Raw genomic sequence first — 21478 nt, 5'->3', positions numbered from 1 at the left:
CGATCGCGGGCATCAGCTGAACGGCCTCGCCGCTCGTTATTCTTGGAAGTGTTATGTACATGTTAGAGTATATATACTCATTATATAATACTTTAAAAATGTACTCCCCGGGAGTGTTTTACCCTAAACTGGACATAGATTTCCCACACAAGATCGTGGTCGCTACTGGGATGTATTTCGACGCCCAGTTTATAGATGTGTTCGACCGGTATAAGCTTTCGGTGACTAACGCTAAGGTAGTTCACGCTTGGTTCAACAAACCGATGCAGTTCTGGCAGAATCAACTCAACTTCGCCGTGTGGTGCGCTACAACGGGGTGTGGTGTGACATTGACCGACACTCGGCGTGGACCGCTGAGTCAGTCTGTGTTCACGTTCCATGTGTACTACCAGATCAGACGTATCCTCAAAGAGATCAGCGCTCCACTCCCACAGGACAAAGCATGGGACGCAGTAAACAACCAGTACGATAGACGGGCCAACGCAACGAATTCGAACTAAACCCGAAGACGGATTGGCGTTTGCCGGGGCCGAACCACGGGTTGGGTATCCCCATCACTCACAATATGCCTATCGTGGATGCCAACGAGAAGATGAAAGAATGGGGGGTACAAGTCGTATCATCACCTCACAACAAACGAGTGGGATGACCGTTACATGGCTTTCGACAACAGCAAGGATTACCGAGTCTGGAGGTTCGAGCAGGGGGCAGCGGATGACTGGAAAAAGTTCATGTTGGACACGTCGAGAGGGTTCACTCATGCCGGTGTAATCAGATTGAACGACTCGATTCGAACGTACGTGTGGGCGCTGTTGGGTGCGCAGACGCAAACGCGTTCCAACATCCTCGGTAAGGGGACTGCTTACGACGCTCAGAAACAGTTCGTTGTTAACGTTGAGGATGCTATCAATGCTCCAGTTGATCTCCCGAGTGCCATCAAACGCTACCAAGACGTGTTGGAATACGCCCGGTCGACAGTCGACTACGTATTCGACGTGGGACTGTACATGGCTCCGAGCGATATGCAACTGAGAGTAAAAAAAGTGGTGGGCTACAACAACGAAATAGTCATAGCCACGGCGGACCAAAAGTTGGGCGTCAACCCCGATGTTAACACCCCCCCACGTCCCGCCACCCACACATACTGGTGCGATGGGTATAGTCGTACCACCCCCAGAGCGAAGGGTTCAACCAACACCCCCACAGCCACAATCCAATCAGCAGCACATCGATTGTAAAACAGCCCTGGTGGTTGGTGGGGTAGCGGTCGGTTTGGGGATCATTTGGTTAAAAATTCCTTAGCCGCTACGTACACCAGACCCACCACGGCGACGATGGCTGCCCACAGGTTTTGACCGAGCCACGTGGCAGTTTTAGCCAGAGCGCACAGCAACCACGAGACGATGCTACCCAGGATGCCCGGTAGGACTTCGGCGGCCTTACCAGCCAGTTTAGCCAGGACCTTTTTATCCAGTCTTTGACGCCACCACTTGGGGGTGTGGGTGCTGGTGTACCACTGCCGCCGGCAGGCGTCAATGACACCACCAGGGTTGATATGATGAAGCCCAATGCAGTCAGAATGCTGGCGATGGTGATCCCTTGCTCCCGGAAGAGGATTCGGATCCTGTCAGGTAGCGTGGTGTCCTGGTAGAGGACTCGATCAATGGTTTCCCGCACACGACTGATCTGGGATCGAAGCTGTTCTCGGAAGGAGGACGCCGTTTCCAGCCGAGTCCTCCTTTCCTCTTCCAAATTACGTATTCGTTCCTCGATGGTGGCTTTCAGAGATTCGTCCTCCGTTTCACCGAGTTTGGCCTTTTCACGGGCGATCCGGTCGTCTATCGCGTCCAGTTTGGCCGTGTTGTTCACGAGATGTCCGCGAATGGTTTGGATGGCCTTGTCGAGCCCCCGCAGTTCCCGAAAGGTAAATTCGAACCCGGGTAAGGGTTTGTTATGGTAGGTGGCCAACAGCTTTTCAATGCTATCAGCCATGTCTTGATCCGATGTGGCGCCCCTGGCGTCTTGCAGATCTTGAACGACCTCCGGGGGAATCTTAGGCCGTGCGCCACCGTAATCTATGAAGCCTAGTTCATCGCGGATAAAGTCAGCCCCATGGCGACTGCCGAGTGTTGATAAGGCAAGCGTTTCTCTCGTGCGCTTTTTCACGAGATTGATCTCCGGGTGATCCCTCAGTCGCAGCGTGCCCTTGCCATCGACAAAAAACCTTGGAATAGTCTCGTTCCCATGTCTCGACGTAATTGTTATCACCTTTTAAGCCATCGTAAAACACATTGACGGTTTGTTTGATGAGTTCAGTGCTCAAGGGGTACGAGGTTACCTGCTCGTCAAACGCCTGGGCACTATCATCCCACATATCATCCATAGGGATGTACTCATGACCGCCTTCAGCCATTATTTAATATTAAACTTTTATATTTTATCTATATAACAATGTATGGTAGGAAACTAGATCCTTTCCGAAGATCAAGAGAGCCTCTAGGCGTCAGAGCCTTGCGCCAGTCGGTGACCATCACCAACAATCCCAGCAAGATAGACCAGAACCAAACGCTGCTGGTTAGATTTCCAAACCTGGGCGAGAATGACCTTATCGTACCAGGCACGGTTCGACTGACGTTCAACCTCAAGTTAGCCTCCGACAACGACAAACGCGAGCTAGTGCGGAACGTAGGTCGAGCCATCATCAAGAAAACCACCATCAAGATCAGCGGTAACGAGGTGCTGAGCATCGACGACAGCGACGTGTTTCACTGCTACGGGGACCTCTGGAAAAGCCAGGGAGAACGCGTCAATGACGTGTACCAGGGCATCAGCAAATCGACCCGGTTGCGCATGGGATACGGCTTCACGGCAGACCAGTTAGACAAGATCTCGGACGGTGAAAAGGCCATTGCCCAAGCATACGGGAACAGGTTCTGGGTGCCGCTCGACTTTGAGTTGCTCACGGAACACGCGCCGTTTTACCAGGCTGCGCTGGGTGATAGGCTTGAATACGAGCTCACGTTAAACGACTACAGCAAAGTCGTGCGTACGCCGAACAGTGATGAGGCCAATTTCATCATCGACAACATCTCTCTTGAGTTCGACATGGTCACTAGCCCGGAGCTGGCCAGGCAGGTTCGAAACCAGTATTCGGGGAAGGTGGCCATCCTGTACGACCGCATACTGAGGCATAGATCGTGCGGGATAAGAGCGACACTGTGTGGAATATCAACCTGAACGTGCCGGCGCGATCGATGAAAGGTATCCTGGTCGTCCCCGTGGAGGATTACGAGCCGTTCCCAAGGGACAGCGAGAAGTTTTTCAATCCCGAGATTGAAAAGGTGGAAGTGACCATCGAGGGCGTGCCCAACCAGCTGTTCAGTCATGGTATAAGGGCATACCAGCAGTGGGATGAGATAAAAAAAGCTACCGGCCAAACAACACCACATAACCAAAGACTTGGACCTATCCTCCGTGCAGATCGGTGAATACCTGACCACCAAGTACGCGCTGTGGTTGGACATGCGATCCATGGATGACGATAAACTGCACGGTAGCGGTCGCTGCATCGACAAAGGCAGCGAGGGGGATAACCATCCAGATTACCAAGAAGGCTCAACCCACGGGCAAGTTGAAATAATATCTGTACGTGATTATGGACGCGCAACTTAATATAGACAATGGGAGATTCGTGCAAGCCATTTAGTGATTTGCCTAGCGGCAGGCCACTGTCTGCTGGTGGTATTGATTTTGCCCCGCGACCCGCACTGCGCCATAGTGTACGGGCAGACGGGCTGTGGGAAGACCATTTTCGTGCTGGATATGTTGGAGGGGTACTATCAGGATGTGTTCGATAACATCGTTATCATGTGCCCTACTCTGCACATGAATAGAACGTACACGGAAAGACCTTGGGTGATGACGGACCCGGACGTACACAGAGTCGACCCGGGGACACGTCTGCAGGACTGGTTGAAAGCTTATCACAACAAATTTAAAGGGGAGTCGACGCTGTTCATACTGGACGACTGCAGCGCTAATCTAGAGATAACAAAAAAAAGAGAGACATGCTATCGTACCTGGCCTTCTCCGGTCGGCACGCAAAGCACAGCGTCTTGGTGCTAACGCAGAAGTTCAACTCAGTGTTGAAAGACCTCAGGGAGCAGACGCGATGAGTGGCCTTATTTCACTGCAAGGACAGAGATTCGTTCGAGGAGTGTTTGAGAGAGAACGATGTGATGAGCAAACATGATAGGGAACGTGTGAAGAAACAGTTGTTGGTGCCACAGTCGCCACAGGTGAGTGACGACAAGCGAGAGAGACTGGTGGCGTTGGCAGTCGGTGGTAAAGCCAAACATTACTTTGGGGACTATACTCCCGATAAAATTTACAAAATGTCCGCCGAAGAAATCAATAAGCTGTACGCTAGATACGAGGCTAGACTCGGGGCCGAGATGACAAAGACTATAGGATCGGCTATGACCCAGATATACACTGGTATTGTGTCGTACTTCCTTCCCATTCCCCAGGAACGCCGACTTTACCTGTGGGAGGACCTTGAGAAAGACCCTTTTATTGAACATGCCTTGAGCTCTATCAGCTGCGTGCTGTACCACAAATATGGTATGTTTTTAGCCCCGGTGACGGCGGCAATTATCACAGCAAAGCATTGTCAATTTAAGGAGGGGAAAAATAATAATAATAGTATACAAGATGGATGCTGCCCAGGAAATGAGTCCCCCAGCGTTGGGGGAACCCCAACTGGAGGAGACCCCACCCCAAACCCCTTCAGAGGAAACCCCCACGTTGGGGGAACCCCAACCCCCTACAGTCGCCAGGCAGAAGAACCCTAAGAGAGTAGCTGCCGGTAAAAAAAGGGGGTCTAACCAACATAAAAGTAACACGTGGAGCCAGGCTCCACTCCTGTTGATTGCAGGTGCAACTGCTGTCGTGACTATCTCATGGTTATATAATAAACAACCACGGGAGGGAAACCCTCCCCAGGAACCCCCGCAATTAGAGGTCAACCCACATATCATGTTATAAATATATATTTTTATATAATATACATAATGTCTGAGGGGAAAACGTTCGTCAACGACGCATACCACGCCACCGTGGTCGCCAGTCAGGCTGTAGGGTACGCTAGGTTGACCAAAATGGTGCTTAAACAACCGACTATCAAGCTAGATTTCAACCTGCAGGATATGGGTATGCTCATAATGAACCTTGGTATGGCGATTGCCACCAAGGACATCCTAGTAAAACAAGGGATCCTACCGGAAAATATTTTGAAGTAAATGTAACTATATATAGGATGGCTACGATCACCATGATGGTCGGCGGGGCGTTAGTAAACGCCCTGGCATTTTCCGGGAGTAATTTCCTCTTCTCGAAACTTCGGGAGTCACACGCGGCTGAGATACAGGCTGAACGGAAACGGCACGACATAGCTGTGGAACGATTACAAGCAGCGCAATCTGAGTACGCTAAAAAAACGTGTACAGAGGATCGATTACATTAACGAACAACTCAGGCGTGAGAACCATGCCGTTAAAACATCCACGATGTCGACGACGCAGCGAGAGAATACTACCTACTAACAGGTAAACAGTTAGAACCACTCCATAAGCCCACACTCGCTCAGTACTACACACCATCCCCGGGGCAAATGGACCGGGAATTGATCTTTATCGCACTGGGTCTAGCAGCGACTGCGTTGGTTGCAAAACAATTATACTAAGTACTCATATGGGTATACCAAAGATGAGACCTGCTTCCGTACCGATGCCAATATATAGTTATGGGGAAGACAGAGGCCTGCGGTAGGAGATGCAGGACTGAGGGGTACTGTTGTTTCCACATGGGAAGCCCGAACTACACGTGTTCTGTGTGTGGTATCGGGGGTTGAAGGGCACTACTGCCTATGCAAAGCTCACGGGGCAAACGTAGTCAGGCATCATCTCATCTACGAGATGAAAAAGGACTACAGAAAAGAACGTAGACGCCTCCTCAGGACAGCAGTGTAGGGCTGGAGGAGTTACCTCCCTTTGCCAGTGCCCCAATTAGAGACTGTGCGCACACCTAGGTATAACAATGTTTGTGGAAATTGAGCCCAGGGAAAGTCGTTGCCTGAGAAGCTGGCAGATGGATGTGGGGGAAAGTATAGATATCAGTGTCCTCAAACCCATGATTGTTAGCGAACTATATAAGGGGTGCTCGTTTACAATCATGGTGAAAGTAGGGTTTGATGTGCCGTGGGCTGGGCACACTTGGAATTACTTTGATGGTGGCCGAGTAGATGTGCATGGGGAGATAGATATACTTGTTGACGACTCGTTGCAAGTAATACAAAACACCCTACTATGCTGCGCATGTTCCGGGGTGGGTCGAGGGTATAATCGATAAGGTCTATCTAGATATTTACTAAGGATTTTATAGCGCCTCTATTTTTTTATCAAGGTTGGAGGAGTTACCTCCCTTGCCGGCGGCCCAATTAGAGATCGATATACTTAGGTGTGTACGCAACTATGTCTACTACTCGCGAGCTCAAGCAGATCGCCAGGCGGTGGGGTGTAATTGGTTATTCTAGAATGAGGAAACCACAGTTGTTGAGGTTACTAGGCCTACAAGCCCCTCCTACGGTAAAACAACTAAAACTCCGAGCAAAAGAGCTAGGGTTGACGGGTTATTCCCGCCTGGGGAGAGCCGGGTTAGTCGCATTATTAAACGACCCCATTCGCGTTCAGCTCCCCACTGTAAAACAATTAAAAGTTGAGGCACGCGATTTGGGGTTAGCTGGTTATTCCCGTATGAGGAAGCCACAGCTTGTAGAACTATTACGGCAGAATAGAGCTATTGACCTAGAGTTCATGCGCACTGAGCGCGCTGTAGGTAACTATTTGAGAGGCTGGCGCATGCATGTTGATAGGAACATAGACATCGCCGATATCAAGCCTCTAATCGCTGATAAAGTCAATGAGGAACTAAACGATCTGGGAAGTATAAAGTTTCAAATCACAGTGAAAATGTCACTCGATAAGCAGGTGGGGGGAACCCCCGCTGGGGTCACTGAGTACGTTCAGCCTTACTTCCGAGGTAAACAAGAAGTCGTGACTCACACAGAGACTATAGATGAGTCAATCGATACCAGTTTTCAACAGATACGAGAATACCTAGAACGCTACACGCACATGGGGTCCGGGGGGGTTGTTGATAAAATCGATAATGCTTATCTAGACATAGCTAACTACGTGCCATTCAGAGGCGGGTCGTACATAGACTTGCCCCCTACTATAAGAAAAAACAGGCCATGGTCAACGTCAAGAATAGAGGAGACGATTGCCTGAGGTTAGCTATCAGGTCAGCCTTGTTTCCAGCTGACACTAATTCGAACAGGCCTTCTAGTTATCCCCAAGACGATGGGCTCAACTGGGATGGTATAACCGAACCAACCCCCATATCTCAGATCACTAAAATAGAAAAACAGAATGATATAGCCATAAACGTCTTTGGGCACGAAGGTAACACAACAATAGTGCACAGGGTCAGTCCGTTGGGGGAACCCCAACTGGGTCGCCGCGTTATCAATATATTCATGATCCAGCGAGGTGATAAGTACCACTACGCGTGGATAAAACACTTTAGCAGGCTGTTGTACGACCAATCGGCACACCGAGAAAAGAGTCACTTCTGCAAACGGTGCCTACACGGCTTCACATGAGCTGATTTATTAGAATCACACCGGGGGGATTGCCAAGGTGTGGGGCAGACGGCCATACGAGTTGACATGCCTAAGGAAGGTGACAATATCCTAAAATTCGACAACCACAAGAACCAAATGTCTGTGCCTTATGTCATCTACGCCGACTTTGAAGCCTTGGTCAAACCCGTTGAGGCTGCCGCCGGCGGGGCTCCTGGGGGTACCCCAGCAACACAAAAAACACAGGAGCATGAGGCCTGTGGGTTTGGATACGTGGTCGTCCGTTGTGATGGGAAAACGAATGCTCCGGTAGTGTATAGGGGTCCCGACGCGGCTGAAAAGTTTCTAAAGTGTTTGCAGGAGGAAGAAAAAACTATCAGGAATGCACTGTATACAGTCGCTCCATGCGTATGACCCAAGCCAACCGGCTAGCTCACGCCTGCAGCACTCACTGCCACGTGTGTGACTCACCACTGAACGGTGATTCGGTGAGAGATCACTGCCACGTCACCGGTAAGTATAGAGGCGCTGCTCACAACGCGTGTAACCTCAAGCTTAGAATCACCCCCAAGACAATAAACATCCCCGTGGTCTTCCACAACTTGAGAGGGTACGACTCTCACTTAATCATGCAGGCCATCGCGAAAGTCGACGGCAACCTGACGTGCATCCCCAACAACATGGAGAGATACATCTCCTTCAGCTTGAATGGCCTGAGGTTCATCGACTCGATTCAGTTCCTCCTGTCGTCACTCGACAGTCTGGTCAAGGCCAACGATACCTTCCCCATCACTGATCGATACACTGACGCCGAGACTCGACCCCTGCTGATGAGGAAGGGTGTGTACCCCTACGAGTACATGGATGGCTGGGCCAAGTTCGCCGAGACCCGACTACCCCCCATCAGAGAATTTTACAGCAACCTGACCGACTCGACAATATCCCAAGACGATTACTCGCACGCTATTAACGTATGGAATAAACTGGGCTGTAAGAATCTGGGTGACTATCACGACCTGTACTTGAGGACAGATGTACTGCTGCTAGCCGACGTGTTTGAGACGTTTAGGCGGACGTGTTTCAAGCAGTATCAACTCGACCCCGAATGGTATTACACCAGCCCAGGTCTGTCTTGGGATGCATTGTTGAAAAAGACCGGAATTAAGTTGGAATTGCTCACCGATTACGACATGCACCTATTCATTGAGAAAGGCTTGCGAGGTGGGATTTCCATGGCAACCAAACGATACGCGAAAGCAAATAATCAATACGTGAAGGGCTACGACCCGAGCAAGCCAACCAATCATATTCTCTACCTCGACGCCAACAACCTGTACGGCTGGGCCATGAGCCAGTATCTACCCACAGGGGGTTCGAATGGGCATCGCATGAGATTGATGTTATGAGCATCGCGGACGATTCGAGTAAAGGCTATATCCTCGAGGTGGACTTAGAATACCCCAAGGCATTACACACATCACACAACAGCTACCCCCTGGCCCCCGAACGTATGAGGGTTAACCCAGACTGGATGTCTGAGTACCAACATAACTTGTTAGGTGGGCGGGTGGCAGACGTTGAAAAACTCGTGCCCAACTTAATGAATAAGACCAAGTACATCGTTCACTATCGCAACCTACAGCTGTACCTGTCGTTGGGTATGAGGCTGACCAAAATACACAGGGTGCTCGTGTTCAACCAGAGCCCCTGGATGGAGCCATACATCAGAATGAACACAGACCTGCGAAAGCTGGCCACCAGTGACTTTGAGAAAAACCTCTACAAGCTCATGAACAACTCGGTGTTCAGTAAGACTATGGAGAACCTGAGGAAATGCGTGACCATGAAGCTGGTTCGGTCGAATGAGGAAGACAAGCTCAGGAGACTGATAGCCAGCCCGGCATTCAACCGGAGCAAGATATTCACAGACGACCTGGTTGCCCTACACATGAAGAAAAGCCACATGAAATTCAACCGGTCTGTTTACGTGGGGATGAGCATCCTCGATTTATCCAAACACCTGATGTACGACTTTTACTACAACGAACTGAAAAAACAGTACGGCGACAGGTGTGAAGTGCTGTACACTGACACGGATTCCCTGCTGATGGAGATTCGAACCGAGGACGTGTACGAGGACATGAAAAACGCCTCGATTTGTACGACACCAGCGACTACCCCAAGGACCATGCCATACACAGCACGGTAAATAAAAAGGTCCTAGGTAAGATGAAGGACGAGTGTGCTGGCACGCCCATAGCTGAGTACATAGGCTTGAGACCCAAGATGTACTCCATCCTGAAGGCCGACAATGGTGAGATCCGAAAGGTGAAGGGTGTTAAGAAGTACGTGGTGAAACAACACATCAAACACGCCAGATTCAAGGAAGCCCTGTTCAAGACCCGTACCTTTAGACATAAAATGAACACGCTTAGAAGTGATGGGCATAGGATATACGGACTGACGATAAACAAGACGTCCCTGTCGCCGATGGACACTAAGCGTTGGATAGCTATTGATGGGATAAACACGTACGCGTACGGGCATGAGAAAATTGAACCAAGAACATAGGTGTATATATAAACACGATACCCTGTCGGGCGACATGTCACAGAACCAGAGAAAGTTTGAGGCTATTTACTACAGCCCGCGTGGGTACTGGAAAGGAGCTAGCGCCATACATAAGCTGGCTAAAATGGCGCGAGTACCCCCGGAGGAGGCCAAAGCGTGGCTTGAAAAACAAGCCCTGTGGCAGATCTATTTACCAGCACCACGCTACGTGCCTCGAAGAAAGTTCGGTATTAACATACCCAATAGCGTTCACCAGGCCGACCTCCTGTTCCTACCCCACGACAAGAGGTACAAGTATGCCTTAACCGTCGTGGACGTGGCCAGTCGCTTCAAGGAAGCCGAACCCTTGACCGCGAAAGACTCGGCCCAGGTAGCCCGCGGATTCGAACGCATATACAAGTGCAGTCCGCTGACGTGGCCCACAGAGCTGCAAGTTGACCCCGGGCTGGAATTCATGGGTGTCGTGTCACACCTGCTAGACAAACACGATACCAAAGTCAGGCGTGGCACAGCCAGAGCCCATCGCAGCCAAGCCATAGTTGAGAGATTCAATAGGACTTTGGCTGAGCGCTTATTCGGGCATCAGTATGCGAGAGAGATGGCCACCCCGGGGAAACGATCGACTGAATGGGTAGCGCGGTTACCTCAGGTGGTGTCGGCCATCAACCAGGAAGCCACTCGGTTCACCGGCAAGAAACCAGCCGACGCTATCAAACTAAAATCAATAGTGGCAGAGTCGGCTGCTCCATTGCGTGGGAAGGAGAAACAGATACCAGATAGGGCCCTCGTGAGGTACCTATACCAGCCGGGGGAGCACGAGGGTGATAGTTGTAAGCGAGCCACCGATCCGATATGGTCGGTCAAAACTTACAACATAGATAAAGTGGACATCAAAGCTGATGAGCCGAACTTGTACTACTTGAGAGATGGGCCAGGGAGAGGGCTCGTTACAGAGGAATTATTGATCATACCGTACGGCACAATGTTACCTCCTGTCAACGCGACATAGAGCTATCACGTGATCAGGAAGTGGCACGTGGGGTAGGGAAGTGAACTGGGGATTCAAAAGTAGTATATACGATGGGGACGAGATCTAATGGCCTGACAAAGCTTTATTAATGAAATAAAGCTTTACAGCGACCTTTCTTGAAAGTGATCTCATACCCCCATTACTTCTACTACTTCTGTGATGTACTGAGGTAGTCGAGGTATGTATGAAAATGGTTGGACGCCTTGTAGTGATGGTAGCTGTGTGATGTACTGAGGAAGTCGAGGTATGTATGGAACTTGTTGGATACGTTACTGAGATGGTGGATCTGTGATGTACTGAGGTAGTCGAGGTTTGTATGAAAATGGTGGGACACCTTGCAGTGATGGTAGATAGGTGATGTACAGAGGAAGTCGAGGTATGTATGGAAATCGTTGGATACGTTACTGAGATGGTGGATCTGTGATGTACTGAGGTAGTCGAGGTTTGTATGAAAATGGTGGGACACCTTGCAGTGATGGTAGATAGGTGATGTACAGAGGAAGTCGAGGTATGTATGGAAATCGTTGGATACGTTACTGAGATGGTGGATCTGTGATGTACTGAGGTAGTCGAGGTTTGTATGAAAATGGTTGGACACCTTGTAGTGATGGTAGATCTGTGATGTACAGAGGAAGTCGAGGTATGTATGGAAATTGTTGGATATGTTACTGAGATCGTGGATCTGTGATGCACTGAGGTAGTCGAGGTATGTATGCAAATGGTTGGACACCTTGTAGTGATGGTAGATCTGTGATGTACAGAGGAAGTCGAGGTATGTATGAAAATAGTTGGATACCTTACAGTGATGGTAGATCTGTGATGTACTGAGGAAGTCGAGGTATGTATGAAAATTAATGGATACGTTACTGAGATGGTAGATCTGTGATGTACTGAGGTAGTCGAGGTATGTTTGAAAATGGTTGGACACCTTGTAGTGATGGTAGATCTGTGATGTACTGAGGTAGTCGAGGTATGTATGAAAATATTTGGATACCTTACAGTGATGGTAGATATGTGATGTACTGAGGTAGTCGAGGTATGTATGAAAATGGTTGGACGCCTTGTAGTGATGGTAGCTGTGTGATGTACTCAGGTAGTCGAGGTATGTATGAAAATGGTGGGACACCTTGCAGTGATGGTAGATAGGTGATGTACAGAGGAAGTCGAGGTATGTATGGAAATTGTTGGATACGTTACTGAGATGGTGGATCTGTGATGTACTGAGGTAGTCGAGGTTTGTATGAAAATGGTTGGACACCTTGTAGTGATGGTAGATCTGTGATGTACAGAGGAAGTCGAGGTATGTATGGAAATTGTTGGATACGTTACTGAGATCGTGGATCTGTGATGCACTGAGGTAGTCGAGGTATGTATGCAAATGGTTGGACACCTTGTAGTGATGGTAGATCTGTGATGTACTTCGATAGTCGAGGTATCTATGAAAATGGTTGGACACCATGCAGTAATAGTAGATAGGTGATGTACTGAGGTGGTCGAGGTATGTATGAAAATGGTTGGACGCCTAACAGTGATCTTTGATCTGTTATGTACTGAGGTAGTCGAGGTATGCATGAAAATAGCTGGACACCTTATAGTGATGGTAGATCTGTGATGTACAGAGGAAGTCGAGGTATGTATGAAAATAGTTAGATACCTTATAGTGATGGTAGATCTGTGATGTACAGAGGAAGTCGAGGTATGTATGAAAATTGTTGGATACGTTACTGAGATGGTAGATCTGTGATGTACTGAGGTAGTCGAGGTATGTTTGAAAATGGTTGGACACCTTGTAGTGATGGTAGATCTGTGATGTACTGAGGTAGTCGAGGTATGTTTGAAAATGGTTGGACACCTTGTAATGATGGTAGATCTGTGATGTACTGAGGTAGTCGAGGTATGTATGAAAATATTTGGATACCTTACAGTGATGGTAGATATGTGATGTACTGAGGTAGTCGAGGTATGTATGAAAATGGTTGGACACCATGCAGTAATAGTAGATATGTGATGTACTGAGGTGGTCGAGGTATCTATGAAAATGGTTGGACACCTAACAGTGATCTTTGATCTGTTATGTACTGAGGTAGTCGAGGTATGCATGAAAATAGCTGGACACCTTATAGTGATGGTAGATCTGTGATGTACAGAGGAAGTCGAGGTATGTATGAAAATAGTTGGATACCTTATAGTGATGGTAGATCTGTGATGTACAGAGGAAGTCGAGGTATGTATGAAAATTGTTCGATACGTTACTGAGATGGTAGATCTGTGATGTACTGAGGTAGTCGAGGTATGTTTGAAAATGGTTGGACACCTTGTAGTGATGGTAGATCTGTGATGTACTGAGGTAGTCGAGGTATGTATGAAAATATTTGGATACCTTACAGTGATGGTAGATATGTGATGTACTGAGGTAGTCGAGGTATGTATGAAAATGGTTGGACGCCTTGTAGTGATGGTAACTGTGTGATGTACTCAAGTAGTCGAGGTATGTATGAAAATGGTTGGACGCCTTACAGTGATGGTAGATCTGTGGTGTACTGTGGTAGTCGAGGTATGTAAGAAAATGGTTGGACACCTTGCAGTGATGGTAGATCTGTGATGTACAGAGGTTGTCGAGGTATGTATGAAAATTGTTGGACACCTTGATATCACTGTTCACTATTCACCAGTTAATTGTAAATTAAATTAGTGGAAAAAATTACTGAACCTCCAAAAAATTGGTACAGAAATGTTTTTTTTGTTTATATCGTTTATAACAGTTATCCTAAACAATATATAAAAAGTCCTCCCTTGGATGTTGATTCTAAGATGCTTTTTGGGGGCAAAAACTGTGAAAAATGGTATTTTTCAATTATTGTTTTCGAACTGAAAATATGCCCAGAATATGGTATAAAATGTTGCAAAACATGCAACTAAAGTGAACAAAATAGTAAATAATGACAATCAAAATTGAAAAAATAACAAGACATGAGGTTTGAACTTGGATTTTGGACGCTCTAGCGCATAGGAAATGTGTAAATGAGAGTTATCCTCCCTTTGTTTTCAATAGATTGAAGTAGCAGACTTGACAGAAAAGGTTCCATCTTTTATAAAACTCAAACTAGATGAGGATATAGTTAAATAAATAGATAAAGGATTAAAAAGACAGCTAAAAGCTACAGCTAAAGGAGATAATGAGGACTGAGGTGATTCTGCTCCCATAATTAGCCCACAGAACTATATGCACTGCGGTTGTGTAAGACTACGCACCTAGGTGATAAATGGGACATTCTGTATCAAGATTTAAGAGAACTTGAAGAAAGATATGACAAAATGACAGATTAGGAAAATATTATAACATTTATATTTTCCATTCTGTATATTAATTTTAAAACAATTTCAAAGGTGATTGAAGGATAGCCCTGTTCTCTTTTAACTTTAACTGGCAACTAAATATTATCATGTGAGCAGAACTGAGTGAACCTTAGTATAGCTGGTAATTTTTTCTTCCGATTTAAAATCTCAGGTACATTTAAAAAAACGGACTGAAATCTACATGAAAAAACTTGAAATTGATTCACATAAAATGGATATATAACCCATATTTTTAATGAAAAACATGCCAATCTTTCTTTAAATTGGAAAAAATCATTAACTTAGGCTCCATGTAGTGAGTGCGTTTAGTTTTACACCACACTCAACAATATTCCAGCTATATAATAGCGGCGGTCTATAAATAATTTAGTCTGGACCAGACAATGCAGTGATCAACAGCATGATCATCAATGCATGGGATATGACGACATGTGTCCACGAAGTCAGCGAGCCTGACCACCCGATCCCGTAAGTCGCCTCTTACGCCAAACATGGTTTACTGAAGATCAATTCTAACCTGGATCTTCACAGGTGCTAGGCTACTTGTTAAAAGCTCTAGTAAGGTTTTGAAAGTGCAGCCAGTATTGTCCTTTTTACAATGTGTAACGATATCGGTATATATTATACTGAAATTACTAAAGGACAAATGTTTTAATAGTAGGTGGCGCATGTTTGTTTCCCAACCGTCTTAAAATTTTAATCAGGAAACGAAAAGATTTCGGACTGACACAGGAATGACTATATATCCCGTGGTATAACATGTCGCTGTGGATTATTGTTATAACATCATGTACAATTCGATGCACCGGTAAATGGAAAACTATTGCAAGCAGCATTGAATCAAATCACCTCACTCAACCACATCTCAAATATTCAAGTTAGCCTGAACACAACCCTTCCAATTATTGGACTCCTGTTACTGTTTAGTTTTGCTTGGAATATCATTCACACCAAGCATGATTCTCAAAATGAATTCAAATATACAGACAATGAGACCAAGGGTATCTCTGTCACCCCATTGAAAAGCCCTTGGTGTTAAGGGTCACTGTCAGTGTAGCTCAAGCCACCTGTTATGTGATTTAATATCTTGTTCAGTCATTACTATCTCTAGTTACAGAGGAGCTAAGTGCAACGCTTCCGAAAATGAGTCAGTTCATTCAGTGTGCAGTGATAATGTAGATCAATCTGAGAGCAGGGATTGACGCATACGATGACGATTCAGGCCAAACAGGTGACTGTTTGCCAAGGTTGCCGAGGTGTTGATGCTCTAAAAGAGATGGGTTCATATGTCCTTTACCAAGCAATTTTTTCAGACTTTGCTGAATTAAATTGCTTGATGTCTTGAACAATTCATGTAGAATAAAATGAATCACTAGATTGTAACATTCTCAGTACTGAGTTATGTCACCTCCATGCCTATGATCAACCTGAATCCCATTCTCTTGGAATTCAGCTGGTTGTATTTGACAGATAATATCTCACATAGGACACTTCAATCGGTTCCATGAGGTTACAGCAGAAACGTATTGGTGTGGATTTCAACCTTTAGCAATAAATATACACTCTTCTTTCAGTAAACCTAAACCTAGTGTCATAGACAAATACCTGGAGAGCAAAGGCACCATTTAGTTTCTTAATGGAAATTCTATTGGCTTTGGAGATAGCCACTGCATGTATACTACCATGAAAAGTCAAACTGATTGCCAAGCAAGGAAAAAATATATATACATTTCAACATCTTAAAATACCACAGGGCTCTAGTTCTTAACTTGATCCCCTCTCTGTTCAAAGTTTATGAATGAACGTGTGTTAGTTTAGAGATATGGAATGAAATTTCAATTATTAGAGACTTACCTTTGCATGGACATACAAGCTGTCTACTATACTACAATAAATAGACATCTGTACTATCAAATATGTGAGAACAGATTCTCCATATTGATAGAGGATAGTTCTCTTTCAGAAAAATATAAACTTTGAGACAAAGAGGAACTAAATTGTCTGCTCCCGAAGTTGTGTTTATTTTACCCTTCAAAATAGAAAATATATGCTCTGAAAAGTCTTTTTATTCTATGGTTTTATTAAAATTATGAGTTTTCCAGCCCATGAATTAGAAGTTCCTTGTGTCCTCGTTGAAAATATACACATAAAAATACATTTGAGGCTCAATATGAGATTTATAAAATGATTCTCTGAAAATTTCAACTTTTTTTTATCCCATAATAGGATTTAGGATACGTATATTTGACTTTTGTAACCTATGTATTACTAGTACCTTGTGTTCTCTTTGAAAATATCCATAGAAAGTACATTTGTGTCTCAATGTGCAATCTAAAAGAATATTCTCTGAAAATTTCATTTTTTTAAACTTCTTACTCAAATATAGGACTAGACATAAAGTAATTTGACTTTTCCAGACCACTTATATGTAGTACCTTGAAGTCTTTGTTAGAATATACATAAAAAGTACATTTGTGTCTCAATATAAGATCTTAAAAATATTCTCTGAAAATTTCAAATTTTCACTTTTTTTACCTTAAAATAGGACTTTGCATAAAATTATTTGACTTTTCTAACCCATTTATTAGTAATATCTTGTGTTCTCTTTGAAAAAATATATATAAATGTATATTTGTGTCTCCATATGAGATTTTAAAAATTATTCACCAAAATTAACATTTTCAACGTTTTACCCCCCAAAATAGGACTTAGCAATATATTTCAATGAAGGACTTTGTAGTACACATTGGTAATAACTCAAACATGTTCAAAACACTGAAATCATTTCTGCACCAATTTTTTGGAGGTTTAGTCACATTTTGACTGGACTATTTAGTAACAGCGGACTTACACCGAGGGCCATTCAAAGTTTCGGTTTTGGAAGAGGGAGGATTTGGTTGGATAACGTGAATTGCAGCGGAGCCGAATCACGTTTGGCCAACTGTTCACACAGATCATGGGGCATCCACAATTGTGGCCATAGAGAAGATGTTGGCATCATATGTGATCCAAGTAAGTTCTCAACTAGACACGTATTTACTGAAATATAAAAGACATTATTTATCATTTAGCTATGGTTATTGTGCAGCTTGCTCATGGCTATTGTTTGAAAAGAGCCATGATCCTCAAGAGGAAAGTACAACGGGAACCAACAATGCATTCAATTAAAGGGAGAGAAAGAAACATTTAGAGAAAACCTATTTTTCGCAAGAGTAATCATTACGCAAGAAGAGAGGGTACTACAGTTCGGACCCGCACCCCAAATATTCGTTTTCGATCGGTCCACTTGATCGGACGGAACCATCCGTTCCAGGTAAGGAAGTACTGTCGGAAACAGATAAATACTGGTTAGGCTGTTACTCTGTATCCCTAAAATTTACACAATTACAAATAGAACCCACCAATAACTTTTTTGACTGTTCCTCTATGTCCCTACCACTGTAGTCTGTAGTCAGGCCGAACTTAGTTTAACGGAAATTTCATACTTTCACATATTGACTACATACATTGAAGATATAAATGCGAAAAACGTGATTTTTTTTCTCTTTCTGACAGTATTATAGTCACCTTTTACGACAAGCATTTGTTGCTGAATACCAATTCTTGCCTGGGTTTTCACCTGTCAAATGGCGAAATGCGTAAAAGCTGGTGTCAAAATTTTGATTTTACACGATCTGTATCCCGCACACGAAGATATCCCTTTGCGGTGGTTCAGGAAAACTTAAGTCCACGTCATCGTCCGATTATCAAGCGACAATGGCTGATGTTTTATAGAGTGCCTGGGTTCTCCACCAGCAACACAGCCCTTCTGACACTCTGGGTAATGCAGAAGGCTGCAGTGTTTGGGGGATCTTCATATTCTCCGGAAAGTTCTCGGTGGGTTCGACTTATCAGCATTTCCTGGAAGAAGTCCCATTCGCTGTTTGGGCTGCATGTAGAGGACGCTAGGGCCCTGAACTATTGATCAGCCTTACCAGTCTGTCTGTGTGTCAGGATCACCCGAAACCTCTCAGCTGCATTTTCCATCTTAGTCTGAACAAAACATAATAATAGTCCATTTGCCATGCACATTTCTCAATGCACAATGCATGCTCGAAGCGCCAAAACAATCTGTGCATTACTAATACCCCGGATAACCCATGGTGCCTGCTGTGCTAGAAGGTTATAGTCACATGACTGTATCCCACCGGATACCCATTTTCTGCTGGGTGAACTCACATGTATTAACATGACAACCCTTCACTGCAGACATCTCATGGCACTGTCGACCACCGCGTTCCAGATTCCCGGTCAACATATGATACACAGACTTGCTCGACAAGTTGCGGGAGGATTATAGGAGAAAATCCCATAAGAGGTCCATAGACTTGTTCCGCGTGTGCTACGGAGGTGCAGAACTGTGACAACAGCAAGCAGTGCTCACATCAAGAACCGTTCTCAACAGCCCCTCTGTATTGCATTAATGTCAACAAAACATGTTGTGTCATCATGCTACATTTCATCTTCGTAGTGATCGAATTCAGTGAATGTGTCCATATACGTTAACACAGTACACTGTTTTCAAAGTCAGACTATGCGTTTAATTTTTGAACAATGTGTAAGGGAACGTTTAATGTGTTTTGTTATTCTTCTTCACCAGCTGACATAACGATGAAGCTGACTCCGAACTACAAAAAGGGACTCCTACGGGTACTCCACTCTGGTATCTGGGGCACAGTGTGTGATGATGGCTTTGGACAAGTAGAAGCTTCAGTTGTGTGCAGGGCTCTGGGGTACCAGTAAGTAATATGACTGTTAAACAAGCCGATTACAAGCAGCCAAACGTTAAACCAAACCTACCTACATGTATATACGTATAACAAAGATAAACTATTCAGGTTTGCAAAGGTGTAGTTCCCTCTATCTTTATGGGGCGGTTGGGTAGCCTAGTAGTTAAGGCTTTTGATTAAGTCCTGGGTTCGATTCCCTAGATGGTTGCAATGGGTGAATCCCATTTCTGGTGTCCCCCGCCGTGTTAATGCGGGAATATTGCTAAAACTCACTCTTTTTTATTATTACAGAGGAGGGAAGGTAATCAATGAAAGCAGTTCTAATAAAATGTGGCTGGATGACGTCAAGTGCACGCTGCTGAACACAGATCTAAAGGACTGCAAACACCGGCCATGGGGGGTGGATAACTGTGGCGATTCAGAGGCTGTTGGTGTCGAGTGTTTTTCATTTCCTGAAGGTATGGTTTGGATCCATTTCTCGTGACACTGATCACTCTTCATGAGTAATATCTGTAGAATACGACATGCTTCCTGTATTCGCGAACACCTGCCATCATCACCTTAGAGAAAAACGTGCTTATGATTTTTGTTTCAAGCGTACAACTTTGGCATGTTCCTTGTGCTTTTATCCCAAATCGGCCTTTGCATTCACAGTGAAATTCAGCATGTACGAGGGGCTGTCAAAACGTAGTGATCCTCACCAAGAAAATGATACAAATACAGCTGTTTTTATGTAACGTTATTTTTTTCTACATGTTAACTGTCAACCTCGAGCATATGGGTTTTGGTATGTCCCAGCCTCACGATCTCCATTCTGTTTGTATTATAATCTTCGTACTCCCCTCCCTCACCCGATTAAAAAAAGACAGCCCCCGTCTAAATCAAAATCAAGCACTCCAAATCTTTCAAATGTTTGAAGGGCATTTAGTAGTGGAATACATAAGAAAAGCAAGATTTATGGATGTCAACTTCCTTATTGTGAATAACACGACGTGTCGGAGTGTATGCTTGCTCCGTCATCAGGTGAATAGTAGGGAGTTATTAGTTAGTTATTTGTTTTATTTAACGTCGCACGCACAACTAAGGTATTTCGGCGACGGGAATGGTAGGGAGTACAATATATATATGAGGCCAGCGATACACTAAAACGACATGGTAATATGATGGGATATAATACAAACACGAGGAGGCCAGTGATACACTAAAACAACATGGTAATAATGATATAATACAAATGAGATATAATACAAACACGAGGATAATACAAAGTGATACACTAAAACAACATGGTAATAGATGTGATGGGATATAATACAAACACGAGGAGGTCAGTGATACACTAAAACAACATGGTAATAGATGTGATGGGATATAATACAAACACGAGGAGGTCAGTGATACACTAAAACAACATGGTAATAGATGTGATGGGATATAATACAAACACGAGGAGGCCAGTGATACACTAAAACAACATGGTAATAGATGTGATGGGATATAATACAAACACGAGGAGGTCAGTGATACACTAAAACAACATGGTAATAGATGTGATGGGATATAATACAAACACGAGGAGGCCAGTGATACACTAAAACAACATGGTAATAGATGTGATGGGATATAATACAAACACGAGGAGGTCAGTGATACACTAAAACAACATGGTAATAGATTTGATGGGATATAATACAAACACGAGGAGGTCAGTGATACACTAAAACAACATGGTAATAGATGTGATGGGATATAATACAAACACGAGGAGGCCAGTGATACGCTAAAACAACATGGTAATAGATGTGATGGGATATAATACAAACACGAGGAGGTCAGTGATACACTAAAACAACATGGTAATAGATGTGATGGGATATAATACAAACACGAGGAGGTCAGTGATACACTAAAACAACATGGTAATAGATTTGATGGGATATAATACAAACACGAGGAGGCCAGTGATACACTAAAACAACATGGTAATAGATGTGATGGGATATAATACAAACACGAGGAGGCCAGTGATACGCTAAAACAACATGGTAA

The 21478-nt window shown here is 44.8% G+C and overlaps 1 protein-coding gene across 1 annotated transcript in view; it reads left to right on the top strand.

Moving 5' to 3' along the window:
• Positions 1 to 21478, top strand: part of LOC124256833 (scavenger receptor cysteine-rich domain-containing group B protein-like) — a 42352-nt gene that overhangs the window by 17180 nt on the left and 3694 nt on the right. Inside the window, exons 3-5 of the mRNA XM_046690801.1 lie at positions 17497 to 17672; positions 19300 to 19438; positions 19721 to 19887. Of these exons, the coding sequence (XP_046546757.1) occupies positions 17497 to 17672; positions 19300 to 19438; positions 19721 to 19887 (482 nt within the window). The remainder of the gene's footprint in view (positions 1 to 17496; positions 17673 to 19299; positions 19439 to 19720; positions 19888 to 21478) is intronic.

The sequence above is a fragment of the Haliotis rubra genome, unplaced genomic scaffold (genome assembly GCF_003918875.1).
Source record: "Haliotis rubra isolate DU_JTF1 unplaced genomic scaffold, ASM391887v1 Scf64, whole genome shotgun sequence".
Taxonomy (NCBI): domain Eukaryota; kingdom Metazoa; phylum Mollusca; class Gastropoda; order Lepetellida; family Haliotidae; genus Haliotis; species Haliotis rubra.
Note: the sequence above shows the minus strand (reverse complement) of the source record. Positions and strands in the feature narration are given on the sequence as shown.